This window comes from Mytilus californianus, unplaced genomic scaffold (assembly GCF_021869535.1).
Source record: "Mytilus californianus isolate M0D057914Y unplaced genomic scaffold, xbMytCali1.0.p SCAF_8, whole genome shotgun sequence".
Lineage (NCBI taxonomy): Eukaryota > Metazoa > Mollusca > Bivalvia > Mytilida > Mytilidae > Mytilus > Mytilus californianus.
Genome location: NW_026262734.1, coordinates 93,384,040 through 93,407,787, shown reverse-complemented (window position 1 = coordinate 93,407,787; position 23,748 = coordinate 93,384,040). Strand labels below are relative to the sequence as shown.

Below are 23,748 nucleotides of genomic sequence, written 5' to 3'. Positions count from 1 at the left end.
TTTTTATGAATACTAACCATGGAACAGACAACTTTTAATGACAAACACTCGTTAACAGCAGAAAATATGAATTTTGGACTTATATAAGTAAAACAAATTTGAATGGCTTATGGAAATAATTCTACTTCAGAAATAATTCACCTGTCATGCCTGTACAAATAAATACAAAAACACTGTATAAGTATCACCCCTGACTGACGTTTGAAGCTTGAGTTTGAGTTCTGTTTTTGTTGAGCAGTTTGTTATCAGTTAAAATTTAAAGCACGTCCCATGTAATTTTAATATTATAGCCAGTAGGGGACATTATATTGAATATATAGGCAATATCATCTGAATGCTAGTTCAAATACTATAAGCAACATGTCAAGTGCATTTAGTGTGTAGAATGATTGTATGGCTTTCTTGTCTGTCTGGCAGTGTTTATCTGACTGTGTTCACTGTTGTTTTAGATGTTACAAGATTCTCAATTTCGGGACTAATGTTCAATGTTTGTATGTTACAGGTGTACCTGACTCTAATACTTTTGATGTTATAGGTGTACCTGATTCAAATACCTTTGATGTTTCAGGTGTACCTGATTCTAATACTTTTGATGTTGCAGGTGTACCTGCTTCTAATTATTTTGATGTTGCAGGTGTACCTGCTTCTAACACTTTTGATGTTACAAGCCCTTAGTGTACATGACTCTAATACTTTTGATGTTACAGGTGTACCTGATTCAAATACCTTTGATGTTTCAGGTGTATCTGATTCAACACTTCTGATATGACAGGCGTACATTATTATAATACTTTTAGTTTTACAGTAACTTTTGTACATGATTCTAAAACTTTTGATGTTACGGGTGTCCTTCATTCTACAAATATTTGATATTACAGATATACCTGATTATAATACCTGTGGTTTTACATGTGTACCTGATTCTAATACTACTGATGTAAGAGATGTGCTTGATTACCATACTTTTGATGTTATAGGTGTAGATGACTCATATGTTTAGTGTTAAAGGTGAACCTGAGTTTTAAACTTTTGATATAAAGGTGTACCTGATTCCCATACTCTTTAGGTTACAGGTGTGCATGACTCTAAAACTTTTGATGTTTCAGGCGTACCTGATTCTAAAACTTTTGTTACATGTGTACCTGATTGTAATACTTATGATAATACAGGTGTATTTGATGTTACAGCTTTTGATATTTTAGGTGTATCTTTGTTTAAATACTTTTGATGTTAGAGGTGCAATTAATTCTTAAACTTTTGATGTAAAGGATGTACCTGATTTTAATACTTTTGATGTTACAGATTTAAGTGATTCAAAGACCTTTGATGCATGAGGTGTACCTGATTGTAATGCTTTAAATGTTACAAGTGAACCTGATTCTAATATTTTTGATGTTACAGATGTATCTGATTCTAATACTTTTGCTATTACAGGTGTACCTGACTCTAATACTTTTGATGTAACTGGTGTACATGACTCTTATACTTTTGATGTTACAGGTGTGCCTGATTCTAAAACTTTTGATGTTACAGGTGAACTTGATTCTAATACTATCAATGTTACAGGTGTAGTTGTTTATAATACTTTTGTTACAGGTGTATCTGATTCTAAATTTTTTGAAGTTACAGATGTACCTAATTCTAAAGCTTCTGATATGACAGGAATACATAATTATAATACTTTTGATGTTACAGGTGTACCTCATTCTAATACTTTTGAGATTACAGGTATACATGACTAAATAATTTTGATGTTACAAGTGTACATGCTTCTAATACTTTTGATGATACAGGTGAAGTTACTTCTAAAACTTTTGATGTTACAGGTGTACTTGATTTTAATACTTTTGATGTTACAGGTTTACCTGATTCAGATACCTTTGATGTTTCAGGTGTACCTGATTCTAATACTTTTTATGTTACAAGCGTACATCACTCTAATACTTTTGATGTTACAGGTGTACCTGATTCGAACACTTTTCGTGTTACAGGCATATCTGATTTGACAGCTTTTGGAGTAACACATGAACCTGATTTCACAGCTTCTGATATGACAGGTGTACATGATTATAATACTTTTGGTTTTACTAGTGTATCTGATATTAATACTTTTGATGTTACAGGTGTGCCTCATTCTACAGCTTTGATATTACAAATGAGGTGGACCTGATTTTAATTCTTATGGTTTTACAGGTGAACATGATTCTCAAACTTTTGATGTTACGGGTGTACTTGATTCTACAGCTTTTGATATTACAGATTAACCTGATTATAATACTTGTGGTTTTTCAGGTGTACCTGATTCTAATAGTTTGGATGTTAGAGATGTACTTGATTCAAATTCCTTTGATATTATAGGTGAACCTGATTATAATATTTGTGATATGCAGGTGTACCTGATTCTAATACTTTTGAAGTTACAGCTGAACCTGATTCTCAAACTTATGATGTAAAGGTGTTCCTGATTCTTATACTTTTGAGGTTACAGAAGTGCATGATTTTTAAAGTTTTGATGTGAAGTTGTACTTGATTTAACAGCTTTTGATGTTACAGGTGGATCTGTATGTAATACTTATGATGTTACAGGTGTACTTGATTTAACAGCTTTTGATAGTACAGGTGTACCTGATTTTAATACTTTTGATGTTAGAGGTGCAATTAAATCTTTATCTTTTGATATTACAGATTAACCTGATTTTAATACTTTTGATGTTACAGATTTACGTGATTCAAATACCTTTGATGTTTGAGGAGTACCTGATTTTAATACTTTTGATGTTGCAGGTGTACCTGCATCTAATACTTTTGATGATACAGATGTACCTGATTCTTATACTTTTGATGATACAAGTGAACCTGAATCTATTTTTTTGATGTTACAGGTGTACCTGATTCTTATACTTTTGATGATACAAGTGAACCTGAATCTATTTTTTTTTATGTTACAGGTGTACCTGATTCTAATTCTTTTGCTATAACAGGTGTATCTGACTCTAACACTTTTGATGTTACTGGTGTACATGAGTCTTATACTTTTGAAGTTACAGGTGAGCCTGATTCTAATACTTTTGATATAAAGGTGTACCTGAGTCTTATACTATTTATGTTACAGGCTTCTTGTTTCTAATACTCTTTTTTACAGGTGTATCTGATTCTAAATTTTTTGAAGTTACAGTTGTACGTGAGTCCACAGCTTCTGATATGGCAGGTATATATGATTATAATACTTTTGATGCTCCAGGTGTTCCTGATTCTACTACTTTTGAGGTAACAGGTGTATATGACTAATAATTTTGATGTTACATGTGTACCTGATTCTAAAACTTTTGTTACTGGTATACCAGATTCTAATACTTTTGATGTTACAGGTGCAATTAATTCTGAAATTTGATGTTATAGGTGTACTTGATTTTAATACTTTTGATGTTACATGTTTACCTGTCTAATATTTTTGATGTTGCAGGTGTACCTGCTTCTAATACATTTGATGTTACAATTGTACATGACTCTAATACAGTTGTACCGGATTCCGCAGCTTATGGTATGACAGGTGTACATGATTATAATACTTTTGGTTTTACAGGTGTATCTGATTCTCATACTTTTAATGATACAGTTGTACCTCATTCTACAGCTTTTACAGATGAGGTGTACCTGATTCTAATACTTGTGGTTTTACAGATGTATATGATTCTAATACTTTTGGTGTTACGCTTGTACTTGATTCTACATCTTTGATATTAAAGATTTACCTAATTATAATACTTGTGGCTTTACAGGTGTACCCGATTCTGATACTTTTGATGTTATAGATGTACTTGATTCCAATTCTTTTGATATTATACCTAATTTTAAATACTTTTGATGTTACAGGTGAACTTGATTCTAAAACTTTTGATATAAAGGTGTTCCTGATTCTTATACTGTTGATGTTACAGGTGTACCTGATTTTAATACTTTTGATATTACAGATTAACGTGATTCAAATACCTTTGATGTTTTAGGTGTACCTGATTCTAATAATTGTGATATTGCAGGTGTACATGCTTCTAATACCTTCATGATACTTGTGTACCTGATTCTAATACTTTTGATGTTACAGGTGAACCTGTTTCTAATATTTTTGATGTTACAGGTGTACCTGATTCTAATACTTTTGCTATCACAGGTGTGCCTGACTCTTATATTTTTGATGTTACTGGTGAACATGACTTTAATACTATAAATGTTAGAGGTGTACTTGTTTCTAATGCTTTTGTTTAGTTACAGGTGTGCCTGATTCTATAATATTTTATGAAAAAGTGAACCTGAGTCTAATACTTTTGATGTTACAGGTGAAATTGATTCTAATACTATTAATGTTACAGGTGTAATTGTTTCTGATGCTTTTGTGACAGGTGTAGCTGTTTCTAAATTTTTTCATGTTACAGGTGTACCTGATTCCACAGCTTCTGATATGAAAGGTATACATTTTTATAATACTTTTGATTCTACAGGTGTACCTGATTCAGATACCTTTGATGTTTCAGGTGTAACTTATTCTAATACTTTTGATGTTGCAGGTGTCCTTGATTCTAATAACTTTGATGTTACAAGTGTAACTGATTCTTATACTTTTGCTGTAATAGATGTACCTGATTCTTATACTTTTGATATAAAGGTGTACCTGATTAATATATTTTGATGTTACAGGTGAACTTGATTCTAATACTCTTGATGAAACAGATGTTCCCGTTTCTAAATTTTTTGTTAAGGTGAACTAGTTCTAAAATTTTTGATGTTACTGGTGTACCTGATTCTACAGCTTTTGATATTGCAGGTGAGATATATCTGATTAAAATAATTGTGTTCTTTTTTTACAGTTGTACGTGATTCGACAACTTTTGATGTTTTAGGTGTACCTGATTCCACAACTTCTGATATAACAGGTGTGCATGATTTCAATACTTTTGGTTTTAGAGATGTATCTGATTTTTATACTTTTGATATTACAGGTGTATATGATTCTAATAATTGGGATATTACAGGATTCAGGTTCCAGATTTTAATACTTTTGATTTTACAGGTGTACCTAATTGTACAGCTTTTGATATTACAGGTGTACCTGCTTATAATACTTGTGATGTTAAAGGTTTACCTGATTCTACAGCTTTTTATATTACATGTGTACCTGATTCTAATACTTTTGATGTTAAAGGTTTACCTGATTCTACACCTTTTGATATTACAGGTGTTCCTGATTTTAATATTGTTGATGTTACAGGTGTACCTGATATACATACTTTTGATGTTACATGTGTAATTAATTTTGATATTTTTGAGGTTATAGATGTACCTTATTCTTATACTTTTAATGTTAAAGGTGTACCTGATTCTACAGCTTTTCATATTAAAGGTGTACATGATTCTAGTACTTTTGAACTTACAGGTGGACCTACCCTAATACCTTTATTTTACAGGTGGTACTTATTTTAAAACGTTTTATGTTACCGGCGAACTTGATTCCAATACTTTTGATGTTAAATTAAAACTTAATTGTTATACTTTTGAATTTACAGGTGTACCCTATTCTAATACTTTTGATCTAACAGGTGTGCCTGATTCTAATACTTTAGAAGTTACAGGTCTACTAATTATTATACTTTTAATGTTACAGGTGAACTTGATTATTATACTTTTGATTTTTATAGGTGTTCCTGATTCCACAACTTTTGATGTAACATTGATGATCTGTTTGATCAGAAACTTGACATCTGTTGCTCAGCCAATCAATGGATTTAACAGTCTACCTCCATCAGTGGAAACAACTCCAGAAGCTGATCTAGCAAGGATTAAATGGTACAGAAATATATTAGCTCATCATGATAATAACATAATGGCCACTGTTGGTTTCAATACAGCATGGAGTAATATAACTGATGTAAGTGTTAAATAAGTATCAGTGATTATAGGATACACGGGTAGTAAGGTCATCATATCGAGGAGCGTTAAGTAAAGTGACTTTTTCATAGTTTGGTTAAGTTGGACATCTGAACATGAATTCACGCTGGTAAATTTCTTTGTTTATTGCTGATATGTTAGTAAATTCGATTTGTATCGTATATTTCATTATTTGACACAGAATAATGCTTGCGTATTTCAAAATTTAAAAAGCTGCTTACTCGTTTACCAACCATAAAAAGAAGATTTATTTATTGTCTGCTACTTCACATATTTCTTTACAATATGCAATTGCCGTCATTTTTTTCCGAAAAAAACGCTTCTTTTGCACATAATTACCGATAACTGACAATTCAGGGTCATGGTTTGGTTAAAAAGAGTCATGGTTTGGTTCATGTTCAACATGGTTCAGTTATGTGATGACTCATATCGTTATGGAAGAAAAGTAACGATGAGAGTAAACATATATTATACAACTATTGAAAAACTGAGAAAAACAAATATTTCTCGACTACTTTTTGTCGCGTTTAACCTTTTCTACCCTATTTCGCGAAATATATGATGTCGCCGTTGTCTAATGTACTTGTTCCTATACAATCAGATCCAAGTTTTACATATTAACGTTGATTTTCTACTCGCGGAAAATAAATCCCTCTAGAAAATAAGTCGTTTACAGCAAATTTGAGATATTAGCGTAACGGTTATAGAATACGCATTAATAAAGTAATCATGAGAGTAACATATTACTGCGTTTCAATGGTAACTTCCTTTAAAATATTTTCATTGGGAATTAAAAACTAGAGGCTCTAAAGGGCATGTGTCGTTCACCTTGGACTATGTAGATATAAGAAGATGTGGTATGAGTGCCAATGAGACTACTCTCCATCCAAGTCACACTTTGTAAAAAGTAAACCATTATAGGACAAAGTACGGTCTTCAACACGGAGCCTTGGCTCACACCGAACAGCAAGCTATAAAGGGCTCCAAAATGACTAGTGTAAAACCATTCAAACAGGAAAACCAACGGTCTAATCTATATAAAAAACGAGAAACGAGAACCACTTATCAACCACATCAACAAACGACAACTACTGAACATCAGGTTCCAGACTTAGGACAGGTGCAAACAAATGCAGCGGGTTTAAACGGTTTAATAGGCGCCAACCTTCACCCTTACCTGAAACAATAGTGTAACATCACAACATAGAAAGACACACTATAAAATATCAATTGCAATGGCTTAACTCAATCAAAAGACATATTAACAAAAACAAGTGAACATACACTGAACGAATAAATTTGATCTATGACACAATGTAAATACACAATTAATCAAGGGGGTTAGATGTAAAACAATATCAGAAAGACAACCATAACCTTGGACAAAATGCCGCCAAATAAAATAACGTACACAGGGTAATATACATGGAGAACGGAAATATTTGTTACAAAATGAATAATTTTGTTGTTCATAGTACGAGAACAGAAGTGAAAATTTGTCATACTAAACACAACATCAAAGGTGGTAAATATTAAAAATAGTGAAACGAGATATAACACTAAATAATTAAACATTAAATAAAAATACATTACAAATTGTATCAACAGGTCAAAAAACATGAAAGTATGATTTGAGAGTACTCGCAGTTACTGAAAGCTTGTTAAAAGCCAAAAACAATTAATAATAAACAATTATGCATCAGAGACTAAAATCAACTAAAACACAGGAATTTAGTGTTCTAACGTCATGGACAGTCAAAGATGACTTGTGCAATGCCAAAATAAAAGTATCGACAGACAGTAGGATAGTTAGGAGTTCACCTTTTAATAAATATGTATGATGTTATATATAGATAGAGTAATCTCTATATAGAAAATGAACGTGGATGTGTATTTATACATCCCAAAAACCCGTTTGAAAAGAATACAAATTTAGTTATGTTGTAATTGGCTGATGACAAAATCGATATTTGGGCCAATGTAAACTATATTCAAAGATCTAATTACAACATTGGTAAGATAAGTTTTTTTAAAGGTTCGATGAGTTTACACGGATCACATAGTGATTTCCGCGCTTTTAGTACAATATTACCGTAAAATTTAGGATGTAAAGTTTTCTACAGGTACAGCCAAATTTACTCATCACAAATTTGTATCTGAGAAAGAATTTAGTAAAAGTTTTAAGTAATTTATAGTAACGAAATCCCCGACTTAAAAATTTACCAGTGATGCATTGATTACGTTCGTTAAAATCTATGACATCACTAAACACACGTGCATAACGAACGAGTTGGGATATATAAACACCGTATGGGAGCCAAAAGAACATAGCCGTCTAAAAAAAGGAAAATTAACAATAGGGAATGAAAAATAATCTCTTTTGTCATAAATTTTAGTATTGAGTTTCCCTTTAGAAATTGAAATGTCTAAATCTAGAAAAGGACAATTACTGCTGTTTATGTTAGATTTATTTAAAATAAGTTTCAGTAGTATATTTAGAGAACTCTGAATTATTTAACGAAAAAATATCATCAAGATAACGGTAGGTAATGTTGAATGTATCAACCAAATGTAACAATGACGTGTCTTACTGAGTTTGGTCATAAACTGAAATTCATAGCAATACAGGAATAAATCTGATATTAAAGGGGCGCAGTAAGTGCCCATAGGAATACATACTACCTGTCGATACACTTAATCGCCGAAACGTACAAATATGTTGTCCAGGAGAAAATTTAAAGCTTCAATCATATCTTCCCATTTCCAGTAAGTGTATCTAAGATACTTTCCTTTTTCGTAACAGAAAAAGGCTTTAATCGAGTTACAGCAAATAAATTTGCAATGATATTTTTCAAAAGACCATTTAATTAAATATGAAAACTTTTTCTTAATAAGATTGTGTGGAAGTGTAGTGTAGAGAGTAGAAAAATCATAACTGTCAACAGAATTAAAAGTACCATCAAACGCACGTGTTTTATCTAAAACTTCTAAAGAATTTTTTACACTCCAAAAATAATTAATACCATTATTTTCATAAGCTTTATTACAAAAGTTCTATATATTATTATAACAAGTTCTTTGGTAGTTGAAAGGGAGGTAGTTAGAAGCACTGACAGATTAGTAGTAGAACACTTACTAGATGCGAAGATGAAACGGAATTTAAATGGTTGTATGTGTAATTTAGGTAACCAGTACATAGTCGGGACTTTCAAATGTTCGGAAGAGGCTTTAAGCTGGGTAGTGGCAGTGATATGCTTGTTTACAATTTGACTCTCTGTGGAGCGTACGGACCTGAATGTAGACGAATTGATTATTTCGTGTTGGAGAACTTCCGTGTAGTATAAGCGTCACACCACCACTACATTATTGGCTGCTTTGTCTGCCGGTACGAAGACAAACCGCTTTGCTAGTACTTGGAGTTGATTTTTTATTCTAGAAATGGGTATATCATGGACCCTATTATTAAAATGTGAATCTTGGAATTAAAATTATTTTTTCAATCATATTTGGTATGTACATTTTTCTGATACTAAATACTAGATCGACTGAGCTTTTACTTATTCTCGTATCTCTTTATTGCGTAAAAGAAAAAAGCTCAACGGATTAGGAAGTACTACACCATACATAAATACAATATGAGTAAAACATAATCCCGAGTAATCGTTTTTATTCATTCGTAAATATAAATGTTAAAAGTTGACATTATATCGACCTTATTCTACTTCTAAATAGTGATTTATATATTTTATTTAAGAACTTTGTAAATACATGTAATTGACAACTTATTAAGTTCTTCGAAAATCTGAGGAACTCTTTCAACTTAATTTCATTTATAGATTGTAAAAAAAAGTAATACTGTTGTTCTGTTGTCCATGTTAAAAATTTTTCCCGTGTAGAAACGGATTAAAAATAACTTTAATGTCATAACTTCTATTGACGTCACATCAGGTCAAAACGGTGGCTTTGTTTTCCGTCCGCTGGTTCAAAGGATTTTCCTGATTGACGTTTCGTCACGAGGTATTACGAGCCCAGTACACTCCTGCACTGACATTAAATATCAAACATGTTCTGTACATTTATTGTTAAATAAATGTTTTTTTTTTCTGCTTCCATGCACAACTTTATGGAATATTTGGTTTTCATTGCTTTCCATCTTAGTCATTCTTTAGACTTCCAAATATTTAGATGCGGGCACCACAGACGAGTCACAAAAATACTTCAATTTTGTTTTAGGTATTCACGAAATAAGTATTTTCAGGGATACTTCACCTTAGTTTTATGTTTGTCCTAAACCATTTTCATTGAGATTATACTGAAAGTTCAGGCGACTACTTACATTAAAATTCGCGGTAGTGATCACCAAGCCCCTGTAAAGCGCACAGACAATGAGAAAATTAAGTTTACCGTAAAACAATTTTTGAAATTTCAAGCTGGGGACATTTCCCGCCAATGTTATCTGAAACCGCTAGGCTACAAGTACCAGGCAAGGTATATTGTGTAAACTTTGAATGTTACTTTCCATGATATTCACTGTATTTTATTCAAAACTTTTCTTTTACATTATTTAGTGCTTTTGTATGTTTATCAATTATAGACTTTTGACGAGGTCAATACGTTACATCTGGACCGGTTCAGATTATATTGACCGATGACGAAGTCCGAGGTTCAATATAATCAAACAAGTCCATATATAACGTATTGAAAAAAGTAAAATCACAAAGATACCGAACTCCGAAGAAAATTCAAAACGGAAAGTCCCTAATCAAATGGCAAAATCAAAAGCTTAAACACATCAAACGAATGGATAATAACTGTCATATTCCTGACTTGGTACACACATTTTCTTATGTAGAAAATGGTAGATTAATTAGATATAAGAAGATGTGGTATGAGTGCCAATGAGACAACTCTCCATCCAAGTCAAAATTTATAAAAGTAAACCATTATAGGTCACAGTACGGTCTTCAACACAGAGCCTTGGCTCACACCGAACAGTAAGCTATAAAGGGCCCCAAAAAATTACTAGTGTAAAACCATTCAAACGGGAAAACCAACGGTCTAATCTATATAAAAAACAAGAAACGAGAAACACTTATGAACCACATCAACAAACGACAACTACTGAACATCAGATTCCTGACTTAGGACAGGTGCAAACAAATGCAGCGGGTTTAAACGTTTTAATGGTACCAAACCTTCACCCTTTTTCTGAAACAATAGTGTAACATCACAACCAGTAAGACACACTATAAAATATCAACTGAAATAGCTTAACTCAATCAAAGGACATATTAACACCATTGAACATACACTGAACAAATAAATTTGACCTATGACACAATGTAAATACAAAATAAATAAACTAAGGGAAGAATAATAAAAGTAACATGTTATATCGGTAAGAAATGTTAAACAATTAAAGAAAAACAATATGCTCAAACAAAAATACCATCCATTTGCAATAACTTTAAACACAGGTAAATGAAAATAATTTTGTTGTTAGGTATACCTGTACAGTACCAATAGAGAAAGGAAATATTTTTACAAAATAAATAATTTTGAATACAAAATAAATAAACTAAGGGAAGAATAATAAAAGTAACATGTTATATCGGTAAGAAATGTTAAACAATTAAAGAAAAACAATATGCTCGAACAAAAATACCATCCATTTGCAATAACTTTAAACACAGGTAAATGAAAATAATTTTGTTGTTAGGTATACGTGTACAGTACCAATAGAGAAAGGAAATATTATTACAAAATAAAATAAACCTGTTTTTATAGCTAGCCAAACCTCTCAATTGACTGAGTGAAAGTCCTTAATTTATATATTACATATGAATATAGTGTATTATGGAAATGGTCTTCAATGTTCTTTCTGTGTATTTTACAATATATATTTTGCAAGATTTTTAATGTTGATCGTCAATAAATATTTTACATTGTTTTTTGCAATTTCCTAATATTGACCGTCAATATTTATTTTACATTGTATTTTGCAAGATTTTTAATATTGACCGTCAATACATGTCTATAAATATAAGCATAGCGTCCATATACTTAAATAAACTCTGAATCATGTAATCGTAATAACCAATGAAAAAAGAAGAATGCTACACCATATGTAATATAAACGAATAAAGACTTCTCTAATATATATTTAACAATATAAGACATAATAAAGTGTGCTATATATGATTGTCAATTTACGTTCAAAACAATAAACGAAAAACAAATATAATAGACATCAACCAACGAGATAATTCATTTTCCTAATTAAAAAAAAAAAAAACACTTGAAAATCAGGTTATTCTCAGAATTAAAAATCACAGGTAAAAAGTCATGTGAATTTCAAAAATATTCACGCAAACGTAAAACCATTTCTTTGCGCAAGCGTAAATTAATGCTTGTCATCATTAAACTCGCGCAAATGAATATCGTCCATTTTGATTGTATATGTTTAATTTATTCTAGACTTGGGGCGATTAAGAGATTCACATGTTGTGTAGACAACTGTCTTTCGTTGAACACTGTATAGTGCCATCTCGATATCGTTTGGTTAGCTGTTGTTTGGTTACTGTATCATTAGCGTATTACCCCAACATCTCTTTTTATTCACCAAAGAGATAATCTGGTTCAAAATAAAACAACAGATGTATAATTTCAATAGAATCAAAATGTTAAAAAAAATTAAAAGCTGCCAAGTTTTGCAGCTTTAAATAGAAGTCTTTAACCATTTGACTAGTGATGCCACTCACGATATATGTAACTCCCCGACAGAGTCCATCATTGACATACGGAGAAAAGGTTCTAGGTGAAACAGCAACACTTTCTGATTTTGTAATTTATTTTACCAGTTCAAAAGAGCTATAACTATATAAATTCAATCTTAGGAAATCCACGAAAAGTAGAAATGTCTAATGTACGGTTTGCATATTACGCCCACCAAATTTGGTTTAAAAAGATTTTTTCTTTTTAGTCAATTAATAAATTGTGTATCTTTGGTTTTTTTTTCACAAGCGGCTTCAAACAAACTAATAATAAAAGGCTGTAACACATATGTATTAATTGGATTTAAACCATGACAAATTTGATCAAAACCATGACTAAATTCTAGAAACTTAACTTAACTATGTCAATCGCTTAACCAAACCATATCAATTTCGATAGTTTGGTTACCCTGCGTTAATTTCTTAAATATAACAATTCCTATGTAGATCGCTTGACTTACAATATAGATTCAAACATCCTATTTGCTTTTTATTTGCTCATTTGAAAAGAACTGAGACAATCGTTCTGGGAAGTAACCTTACTAAACCATGACCAACTTAACCAAACTATGACAAAATCACTGAACTAAACGCTCCTCGATATGACGACTTTACTACCCGTGGGTTACTACATGCATTTAAATGATTGTGTACAGAAAATTAAAAGCATTGAATACAATGAAAATACAATGATTAAAATTCAGGATTAATCTAGGATTGTCAATCTAGGGCTCGACATTAACTTTTTTAACACTTGTCCTTACCGTGATATAATACTTATCCAAATCGTGTTCTTGTCTAAGAAATTTTAAACTGCCATTGTTGGACATAAATTCAGGTAAAGGCAATTAAAAAGGGAATGAAATGTAGCAGATTGTCGAATGTGTTGTACCAAGTCACTTAAACCACACCAGTTCAACAGTTACACACAGTCAAACTCAAAGAAATATAAGTTCATAAAAATGTAGCATAACATTTTCGTAGGTTCCGGCCGTGTTTAATGTTCATTGTCTAATTTGCAATAGATTATTTGTCTGTCCGTGACAAAGCTAATAGTAATCCAATCCATCTGAGATTCCTTCAATGCCGTTTCCAGGATTCAATTGATCTCCTGCTCCTCTTTTTTCATATTTTGTTATTTTTATTTCATCGTTTCAGTCGTTTAACAATAAGGGGCCAAAACAATACGTTTCTAAAACTTTGTATAAATTGCTTATTTCTTGACCAATTAGAATGGGGTTTAACTCAAAGTCTTGAATTCTTGGGGTTCTTCAATATGCTGAATTTAACCGTGTATTTTGGATTACGGCGCAGATTTTAAATAGATCAACATTGAGGTCTAACGGCTCACAAACATGTTTAACCCCGCCACATTCTGTATGTGCCTGTCCAGAGTCAGGAGCCTGTAGTATAGATGTTGTTGTTGGTTCATTTCTGTCATATTTGTTTTTCGTAAATCGCTTTGTTTTAAATTAGGACGTTAATAATCTCAATTTGCTCAAATCTCAAGCTGTGAAGCCACTTCCTGTTTGCATTTTTTTTAATTTGATCTAACAATGTACAAAACGAATTGTTGTCAAAGTTTTCTTGGCATCAGTGAAAGGGACTGCTCAGTTTTGCTTCAGTATACAATTGCATGCAGCAACGCGTCCAGACCTAGTTTTGGTCTATCGACCCAAAAATTAACATTTATATATGTCCTACTGTTTAAAAGTTATTGCCTCTGTCATATTAAATTTTAACTGTTTGACATTTCTTGGCCATTGTTTCAAAAACTATAGAAGCTAGATTAAAAAATGAAAACAACACGTTATAAATTTCATGCGTCCGAAGCGCTTTTCTGGATTTACCCTCATCAGGAACGCTCATAGCCGAATATTTGTAAGCCAAGGATGTATAAGGACCGAAAACGTTGAAGAGCTATGAACCAAGAAGGACATAAAAATAGCCAAATCGTTCTATGGCCAACTTTGCTTGAGGGATTTAAAAAAATAGTTTCTGTATAATTTCAAAATTTATAAACGGGCAATTTTAGATAATTTGTTACAAATCATTTCAATACCGAAGTACTGACTACTGAGCTGATGATACCCTCGGGGACTGATAATTATTGACACATCTAATTTCCATGGAGATTAGTTGACCCCACTCCCTTTGTCATGGTCTATTCACTTTGAAACTTTTCCATAGTTTACATGTTAGAGTTTGTGATAAGTTTAAGGGGAACCCCTTATGCTAAGTATATGTATGATATTTGGTCTGCACTTGTATAAGCATTGACACATCTCATTTCAATGGATATTGGTTGTCCATGCACCCTCAGCCATGTTCAATTGACTTTGAAAATTTTGAATAGTTAACATTTTAACATGTGTGAAGAGGTCAATTTAAGGGGAACCACTTGAAAAAAGTCGATGATATTTGGTGTGTAGTTGAATTAGCATTGGGATATTTCATTTCAATGGATATTATTTGGCTCTTTACCTTCAGTAATGATTCATTGACTTTGAAACTTTTTCATGGTTAACATGTTAAAGTTTGTGATTAGGTCAGTTTAAAGGAAACCAATGATAACTGATATGCACTGAGTGAGTTGTATAAGCATTGGCATATCTTATTTAAAGGGAAATCATTTGGCCCTGATCCTTCAGTCATGAATCATTGGATTAATATTCAAGTATTGCTAATTTAATTTCAACATTTGCATTTAACTTTCAAAGTCATAAAGAGGCGAGACATATCTCTGTTAACAGTATATGACTGTTATGTTGCATTGAAAACTATTGGAGCTAGGTTAAAAGTGCAAACTGCAAAAAAGTTGCCCCTGAAATGTTGATTTTTAACTGCTTTTTGCAGTTTTGTTTGTTATCTAATAAACTTTATAAGCTAGGTAAAAAGTGCAAATTGCAAAAATGACCAGAAACTTAAGGAATAACAAGCATGTCCATATAAAAGTCCTCATTACTATTGATTTTATTTTCACACAGTCCAACATAGAAATTGTTTTTTTTCCAATAAAAGCAGGATTTCAAGTGTTTACGTGTTGTTATAAATATTAAGGTTATCTCCTTATAAAATCATTGTGCAAAAGAGGGGCGAAAGATACCAAAGGGACATTCAAACTCATAAATCGAAAATAAACTGACAACGCCGTGGCTACTCAGTGTGATCTCAGGTGCTCTGAAGGGTAAGCAGATCCTGCTCCACATGTGGCACCCGTCGTGTTGCTCATGTTAGTACAAACCCGGTGACAAGTGTAATTCGGTAGGTCACATTCGTGAAAATGGGACGGAATTGTAGTTACGACGTTAGGAACATTTCCGCTATCGTCTGTGAAACGGATATTCCATAACGGTCAACCAACCCGTGATGAGCACTAATGGGACTGCAGGAAATCATATTTCAATTTACATAATACACAATTTTCTACGACGGTTCAGGCCAAGTGAAATTGACATTTACAAAACCAGACTTTTGGGCATATGATATATATCCCAAATCATTTGAGCAATGCATAGAAATACAAATTCTTCTCTGTTATAATAAATTATTATTGATATAGTTATAACTGTTTACAAACCTATGAATTTTTCAAAATACTATGAATGTTTTATCCCATAAATAGATTACCTCAGCTGTATTTGGCAAAACCTTTCAGAATTTTGGGTTCTCAATGCTCTTCAACTTCGTATTTTACATGGGCTTTTCAATTTTTTTTATTAAAGCATCACTTTGCATGAGTATGTTGTAGACGAAACACGCATCTGGCGAACACAATTTCAACTCTGGTATCTTTGATGAGTTTATTGTGGTGAAAAATGACACATGACAAATTTTGCAATAACCATGTACGTGTTGTTCCTTTTGTATGTGGCTTTCCATACTTTTTGTGACAATTCATGTCACATTCAGCAATGGCTTTATTCGGATCATCAATTGGCCACATTCATATAAACAAAATTTCTCCATTAATCTAGAACAGTTGTAGAAAATGTTTTCTCTAATTTTTGTGCTATTTTCAGATTTCTTCATCGGTGTGAGAAAAATATTTCTCCTCACTAGTGAAATATCTGTTCTCGGCAAATGATTGGTCGAAATTTAATCATGACGTCAAATTTTCTTGGTTTCTTCTGAATTTCCTATTGTGACGTCTTGAAACAAGGCGACCATGCCTGATGACGTCACATATAAAGAACACAACTTTCTGCAAATCTTTAAAAAGGAAGGATAAGAATCATTAGAGAAACAGATTCCACCACTATAACTCGTGTATTATGATACTTCCCCACTCTCAACAGTTAATTTTAATTATTTCAGAAAACCCGGCAAGCCTCGCGCTTTAAATATTAAAATTTAACTGTCTCGAGTGGAGAAATATCGAAACACACTTGTTTGGTCCGTGTAACACTTATCAATTCAAAATTGTAAAAAGTTTTCAAATTTTAGTTTTTTTGATTATTGATTAAAGTTTTGTAATATCAAAATTCCAATTTTTTTAATTTTCTGAAATTTTGAAATTTTCACCAAATTATTAAAATTCGAAAATTCTAAAATTCGTTTCAAAATTTAATAGGTTAGATATTGATTCAAACTTTAAGAATACTAAACATAACGGGCAGTTTTGATCATTTCGCTTTTTGAAAGTTTGAACTTTTTTATTTTTGATTAAAATATAGGAAAGGAGAAAGGACTAAAAAGTGGATACCTGTTACAAGTGCGAAACGGAATAAGAACAAAACGAAACGAACTGAAATTTACTTAAACAAATCAAAACAAAAACAATATTTTCTACAACACTAAGTATAATATAAAACAGGAGGCTTTATCTTATGGGTGAAAATGAGAAATATGTTTCTTTAAGTCGAAAAAATTAATTAGTAAGACCTGATTATGACACACTTTGATTCTCTTACTAAATGAACAATATGCAGAAATTACTTGTCAACTTTGTGATAACTGCTCTAAATGTGGTTATTAATAGTATATGTATGTATATTTGACATGTATACCTCCACGAGGGGCTTCAAAAATGTTACATTTTTCAGGTGCAGATCCAGGAATTTGAAAAGGGGGGGGGGGGGGGGGGGGGGGGGGGCTATTTAACCAATGTTTGGACTGATGCTTGTAAAAACTGTATGTAATTATCATATATGTAGCTCATTTGGCGTGGGCGCACCCCCTTCCCCCTAAATCCGCCTCTGTTTTTAAATAGCGAATAAAAGGAAACGGCATATTTGATTTTGTATTAAAGGATAGTTCCGTATTTGTAATTTGCGCATTTGTAGGTTATCGTAAGACAATCAACTTTGAGCAAAGTACAAGTACGCAGCTACGTCCAGTTAGAATGGGGCGTGTAGAGAGAGTGCCACGCTCTCTGCATGTACAAAACCCCTGCAACAACTCGTTGGTTGTCTGTTGCAAGTCAAAATTTCTGTTCCTATCTAATATACCCTCATTTTCCAGTGTCGATCTTGATTTTGCCGACTTTCATCCTGAACGGACTCCATTACAGGACCTACCTATTGTATGTATTGTTAATTTGTTATCTTCGTTAACATGCATGAAATATTTGCAACTGGACCTTAAGCAACCAATAATCAATTATTTAAAATAGGCCGTTTATATATAAATTATAAAGAAACTGAGGTTTCAACTCCCTCAGGCAAAGTTGACCCCTTAGATGGACTTAACTATTTTTAATGTCCCTTTTGGCCACACACCTTTTCAATGGTTTCGGTTCTTATATATACTTGGCTTTCAAGTATTCAGCTTTGAGCGTCCCGGATGTAGGTAAATACAGAAAAGCTCTTCGGACATATGCAGTCAAGTGTTGTTTTAATTTTTTATTGGATATTCCATTCACTTCAAATGTTATCGTCAATGGGAAATAGTACATGCCTTGGGCGGATTTAGGTTTTTGTTACTATAATTATATTTTTTTTCTGGGAGTTCTCTTTTAGTAGAATATTTGTTTTTATAATATTTTTTTTCTGATTTTGCGCTGCTATTATAATTTTATTTTTTTATTCAATTTTCTCCGCTTTGATGACCGTCTGCCTCTTGGTTTATTTTTTTACATTGATTGGTAATCAAACATCTTCATTTCGTTTCATTTTGTATGGTTTTGGTTAATTTTCTCTTGTTTTGTTTTTTTCTTGCTATTTCGCAAGTATAATGGTTTTATTAATGATTGTTCATTTTAGTTACAAGAAAATGTGAATACGAAAGAAGGCATTCTTGGCATTAAAAACCTATTTTTTCTGGATTGTAACTGTTATTTATAGTGAAGAACAGTATTATGTAGTAGAGAATTGATAAGAAGTAGTTGATTCGTAAACGATAATCAACGAGCGACTTTAGTCTCAAGTTGATTATCGTTTCCGAATCCACTACTTCTTATCAATTCTCTAGCTTAACCCATTTCTATTAAAACGACTGTCTGTTTTACGTTTTTACAACGAATCAACGATGTTTCATAAAAATAGCTTCGTATTTTGTCTTTTTTATTCTATAATAGCTGGAAATGATTATATCCACACGGTTCACATCTATATTTAAGTTAACATAAGTTTAATATAACTTAAATGGGTTGTTAGCTCCCCTTTTTATTACCAGATTTCATACTTGTATATTTATATTTCATTTAATGTTTTATCATTACAAAGTATTTAAATTATATAGATTTTGGTATTTATGATTTATTCAAAAAGACATATATAAATATACAGAATTCATTTATCTTTTTGTGAATAGTTAAAAAATTCTAATTACGAAAATTTAGAAACCTTTGAAATTTACTTATATAGTATTTAGCAATCTGTGATTGTTTACAGCTGATTAAGGATTGCCTACAGTTTACAAAAAAACCAGTTTAACCGTACTAAGTCAAATAGATATATTTAGCTTAGTTGCTATAATCATACCCAACTATATCAGTCCTATTCAGGACCGATAACTCTGTCGATAAATATTGTCGGGTATACAATGTTGTTGAAATCAGAGCAAATGTATTATATGTCTCTGTTGAAATGTATACAATAACAACTTTTTTTTTACACAAGTTAAACTTTCAATATCGATTTATTGAATGCCTGGATTTTGCTTAAAATATTGAATTAAAAAAATAAATAATAAAATCATATGCAATAAAATCTCGTTTAATTTTCTATGAAATAAAAAAAAAATCCATCTAAATTAAAATTTGAATTAGAATATTTCTTTAAAATAATTATGGAAACATAAATATTTGATTATCTTTTTTAGCAAGAATTATTTTTTTAAATAAATTTTCATAATATTCATATTTTCTTAAAGTTTATTATGATACATACTTCTTCTGATTTGACACGGGGAAGAGAAGATATTTATTTGTACATTTATGAAAACTTTTGTATATCACAAAATTTAAACTCTGGTAATACATGTATACACAGGATGTTAATGTCACCTGGTTGCTTTTGGTTTGCACGTCTACCTGACAATATATTGTTATGTAACATTATAACCCAAGTCAGAGTTCACCTGTTCGTCAAGGGACATAAGATTTTAAAGGTATAGAATATTTATCTATAATAATTGTTGGGCATTGGGTTTTTTTTTCTCTTGGGACGAAAACATTTTTTTGTTCTAAAAGGAATGTATAAATATATTTCTAAAGAAAGATAAATTATACAGAAAACAGGAAAAACACCTTAAAAAAAAGAGGCGAAAAATTGTATTATAAATTTTATTGTTAACTATTTTCTGGGACAGTATATCCTGGATATCTGTCAAAATAAATGTTCCCGTGTCACACTTGAATAATAATTTTTTTATCAAGAAATTTTGAAATCAATCATATCGAAATATCACCAAGGAAAATAACAGAAATATCAGAGATTCTGCATGAAAAATTTAATTTAATCAAGGAAAGTCTTACTATACAAATCCTTGATTTGATGCAACATTTCCATCTTCCGCCATTTTGAAAAATCCCGAAAAATCCATTTTTTTAAATCGATGAAAGACCGAATTTGCTCTAAAATTAAACTGTTTTAAGTAGAATATTTCGCAAGATATATGTTGTAATATTCTGAATCGATTTGCAAAGTGTTACTTTTATTTACCGAATTTGTGAATTTGAAGTACAAGTAGACATGGGATCACTAGATTTTAACATTAAGTCAACGGAGAAATAACGAGAAAAAGTACGATTTTTACGAATCTCCAGAGACCTAATTTAATCAAAAATTAAACTGTCAGAACCAACATTATAAGATAGAATTATGTTCGAATACCAAGGATTGATTTGTAAGAGTTAAAAAACGGGTCAAGTTTATGAGAAAATTGAACTTTATTGAAGCACCTATGCAGTTTAATGGGACAAAATAATTCAAAATGGCCGCTCATCATACGTCACTAAAGTCACGTGATGTCTTACTTAGTTGGATATGACTACAATTTCATGATGCTCCAGTTAACTATGCTTTCCGAAATAAATAAAATAATTGCTTAAGATCTTTTTTGAACAATTATACATGAATTTTGTTTATACTGTTTCCCTTTCATTAAGTTTAGATTATTTTAACGTTATTACATTTGGCATCCATCGTAAACCAGTCAATAAACTAGTATTATTTGTGGTATGCATTCTGAATCTCCAGCAGAATTGCTCTTGCTACAGATGTAAAATGTATAATTATGTCAATGTTTTACTTTAACATTCAAGCTGTCCATAGCCGTGATCGTCTAGTCGTTGGTACCGAAAGACATATCTGTGATATTAAAAGTGCCAAGTTCAAACCTTGTACCCGAATTGAAATTTTTTCATTGTAATTTTTTTCTCGACAAAAATATTGTTTCAATCTTAGAGGTATTATATACTGCATTTTCATTTAAAGGCGATGATTTTGTTTCTGGTTTTACTGTCAAAGTAGTTTTACGGTCGTGGCTTATATATCACACTTTATTCAAATTAGAGTCCGTTCAATGTTGATGTGATGTATATTTAGACCATTTATAATCAAACAAAGAAAAAATTATTGATAGTACGATATCATTATAAGACTAAAACCATAAGTAAGCATTTGCTATGATGTAAAGGAAAAGTCCTTGTATGTTAAAAGTGACAAGTGTAATGGGCATATGGATGTTTATTTTATCAAGGAATTGTACTAATGTATACAATTCCTTGATTCTCTAGTGTTTAGAACTAGTGTGTAATAGCCACAATCGTATAAAGACCCATCGGTTCATTATAACAATGTTGAAAATCGACCAATGTTCAAACCTGACATCGTGAATAAACTCTTAAGATATTTCCATACTGCTATATAACTATACTCAAGAACGTTCAAATGAAGAATATAATCTTCCTTAAAAAATAACGCCCAAAATAAAACAATTTGAATAAATTTGAAAAAAGCATGAACAAATCCAGGCATAGTATATATATTTTATTAGATAACAAAAGCGAAATTATCTCTGAGATAGAAATACAGTTTATTGACATGTATTGACAGTTATGCGCTTTAAGAGTGTTATTTAAATATTGATTTATGTCAGCACTCGTGGTATAGTGGTATCATGCATAGACTGAAGACTACTGATTATGAAAAAAATACGCGCGAGTTCGAACCCTTCATATGCCACTCTTTTTTGAGAGGATAATAAATCGTAAGTTAAAAGTTTAAAGTTGTAAAATAAGTTATCTTAAGTCAACGAAGTGGTCAGTGGATTCTTGAAAAATAATCTACTGTAAGAACAATAGACTGACGTCAGAGAAATGGGTTAAATATTCCCATGAAGTCACAAACGTATTACAATATTGATCAAACTTAACCTTTTTCGATGTAATGTTAATTTTCTGTACTGACAATATTTTACAATAACCTTGCAGTATTATGATGTATAGGAATTCTGTGGGTGCTTTTTAAAACGGTCTTTAGAACCGAGAACAGGGAACTCATAATTTTTTCAATTCCATCTAATTCTACCTTTGTTTTTATAGTCAATAATATTTTATGATTGCTATATATTAAAGTGGCGAACTCCTGAGTTTAAAAAAAAGTGTAAGAAACTAAGGAATAGCAGTGAAAATAAGAAAAATTTAATATAAACACAAATATTCCACTAAAAGAGAACACCCCGCAAAAAATAAAATCACAGTAACAAAAACCTTAATCCGCCCATGTACTATTTCTCATTGGCAATAACATTTGAAGTGAATGGAATATCCATTAAAAAATAGAAACAACACTTGACTACATACATCCTAGTCGCTTTTCTGTATTTACGTACATCTGGAACACTCAAAGCTGAATACTTGAAAGCCAAGTATATATAAGAACTGAAACCATTGAAAAGGTGTATGGCCAAAAGGGACATTGAAAAAAATAGCAAAATCAATCTAACAGGTCAACTTTGCCTGAGGGAGTTGAAACCTAAGTTTCTTTACAATTTATATATAAACGGCCTATTTTAAATGATTGCTTATTGGTTGGTTAACGTCCAGTTGCAAATATTGCATGCATGTTCAGTACGATAACAAATTAACAATAAATACGATAGGTAGGTGCTGTAATGGAGTCCGTTCTGCAAAATTTAGATCGACACTTGAAAATTAGGGTATATTGGATAGGAACAGAAATATTGCCTAGCAACAGGCAACCAACGAGTTGTTGCAGGGGTTCTTTACGTGCGGAGAGCGTGGCACCTTCTCTACACGACCTATTCTGACTGGACGTAGCTGCGTACTTGTACTTTGCTCAAAATTGATTGTCTAACGATAACCTACAAATGCGCAATTAACAAATACTAGTACGGAACTATCCTTTAATACAAAAATCAAATATCCCGTTTCCTTTTATTCGCTATTTAAGAACAGATGTAGATTTAGGGTACAGAGGGCCCGCCCACCCTTAATGGAGCCACATATTTGATAAATACATATTTTTTACAAGCATAAGTCCAAACGTTGGCTAAATAGGCCCCACCTTTTCAAATTCCTGGATCCGCCCCTAAAAAATGTACCATTATTGAAGTCCCTCGTGGAGGT

General features: G+C 31.7%; 1 protein-coding gene across 1 annotated transcript in view; it reads left to right on the top strand.

The window, feature by feature from the left end:
* LOC127710994 (ankyrin-3-like) overlaps window positions 1-23,748 on the top strand; it is a 37,932-nt gene that overhangs the window by 6,302 nt on the left and 7,882 nt on the right. The window contains exon 3 of the mRNA XM_052216936.1: window positions 5,691-5,920. Coding sequence (XP_052072896.1) covers window positions 5,691-5,920 — 230 coding nt within the window. The remainder of the gene's footprint in view (window positions 1-5,690; window positions 5,921-23,748) is intronic.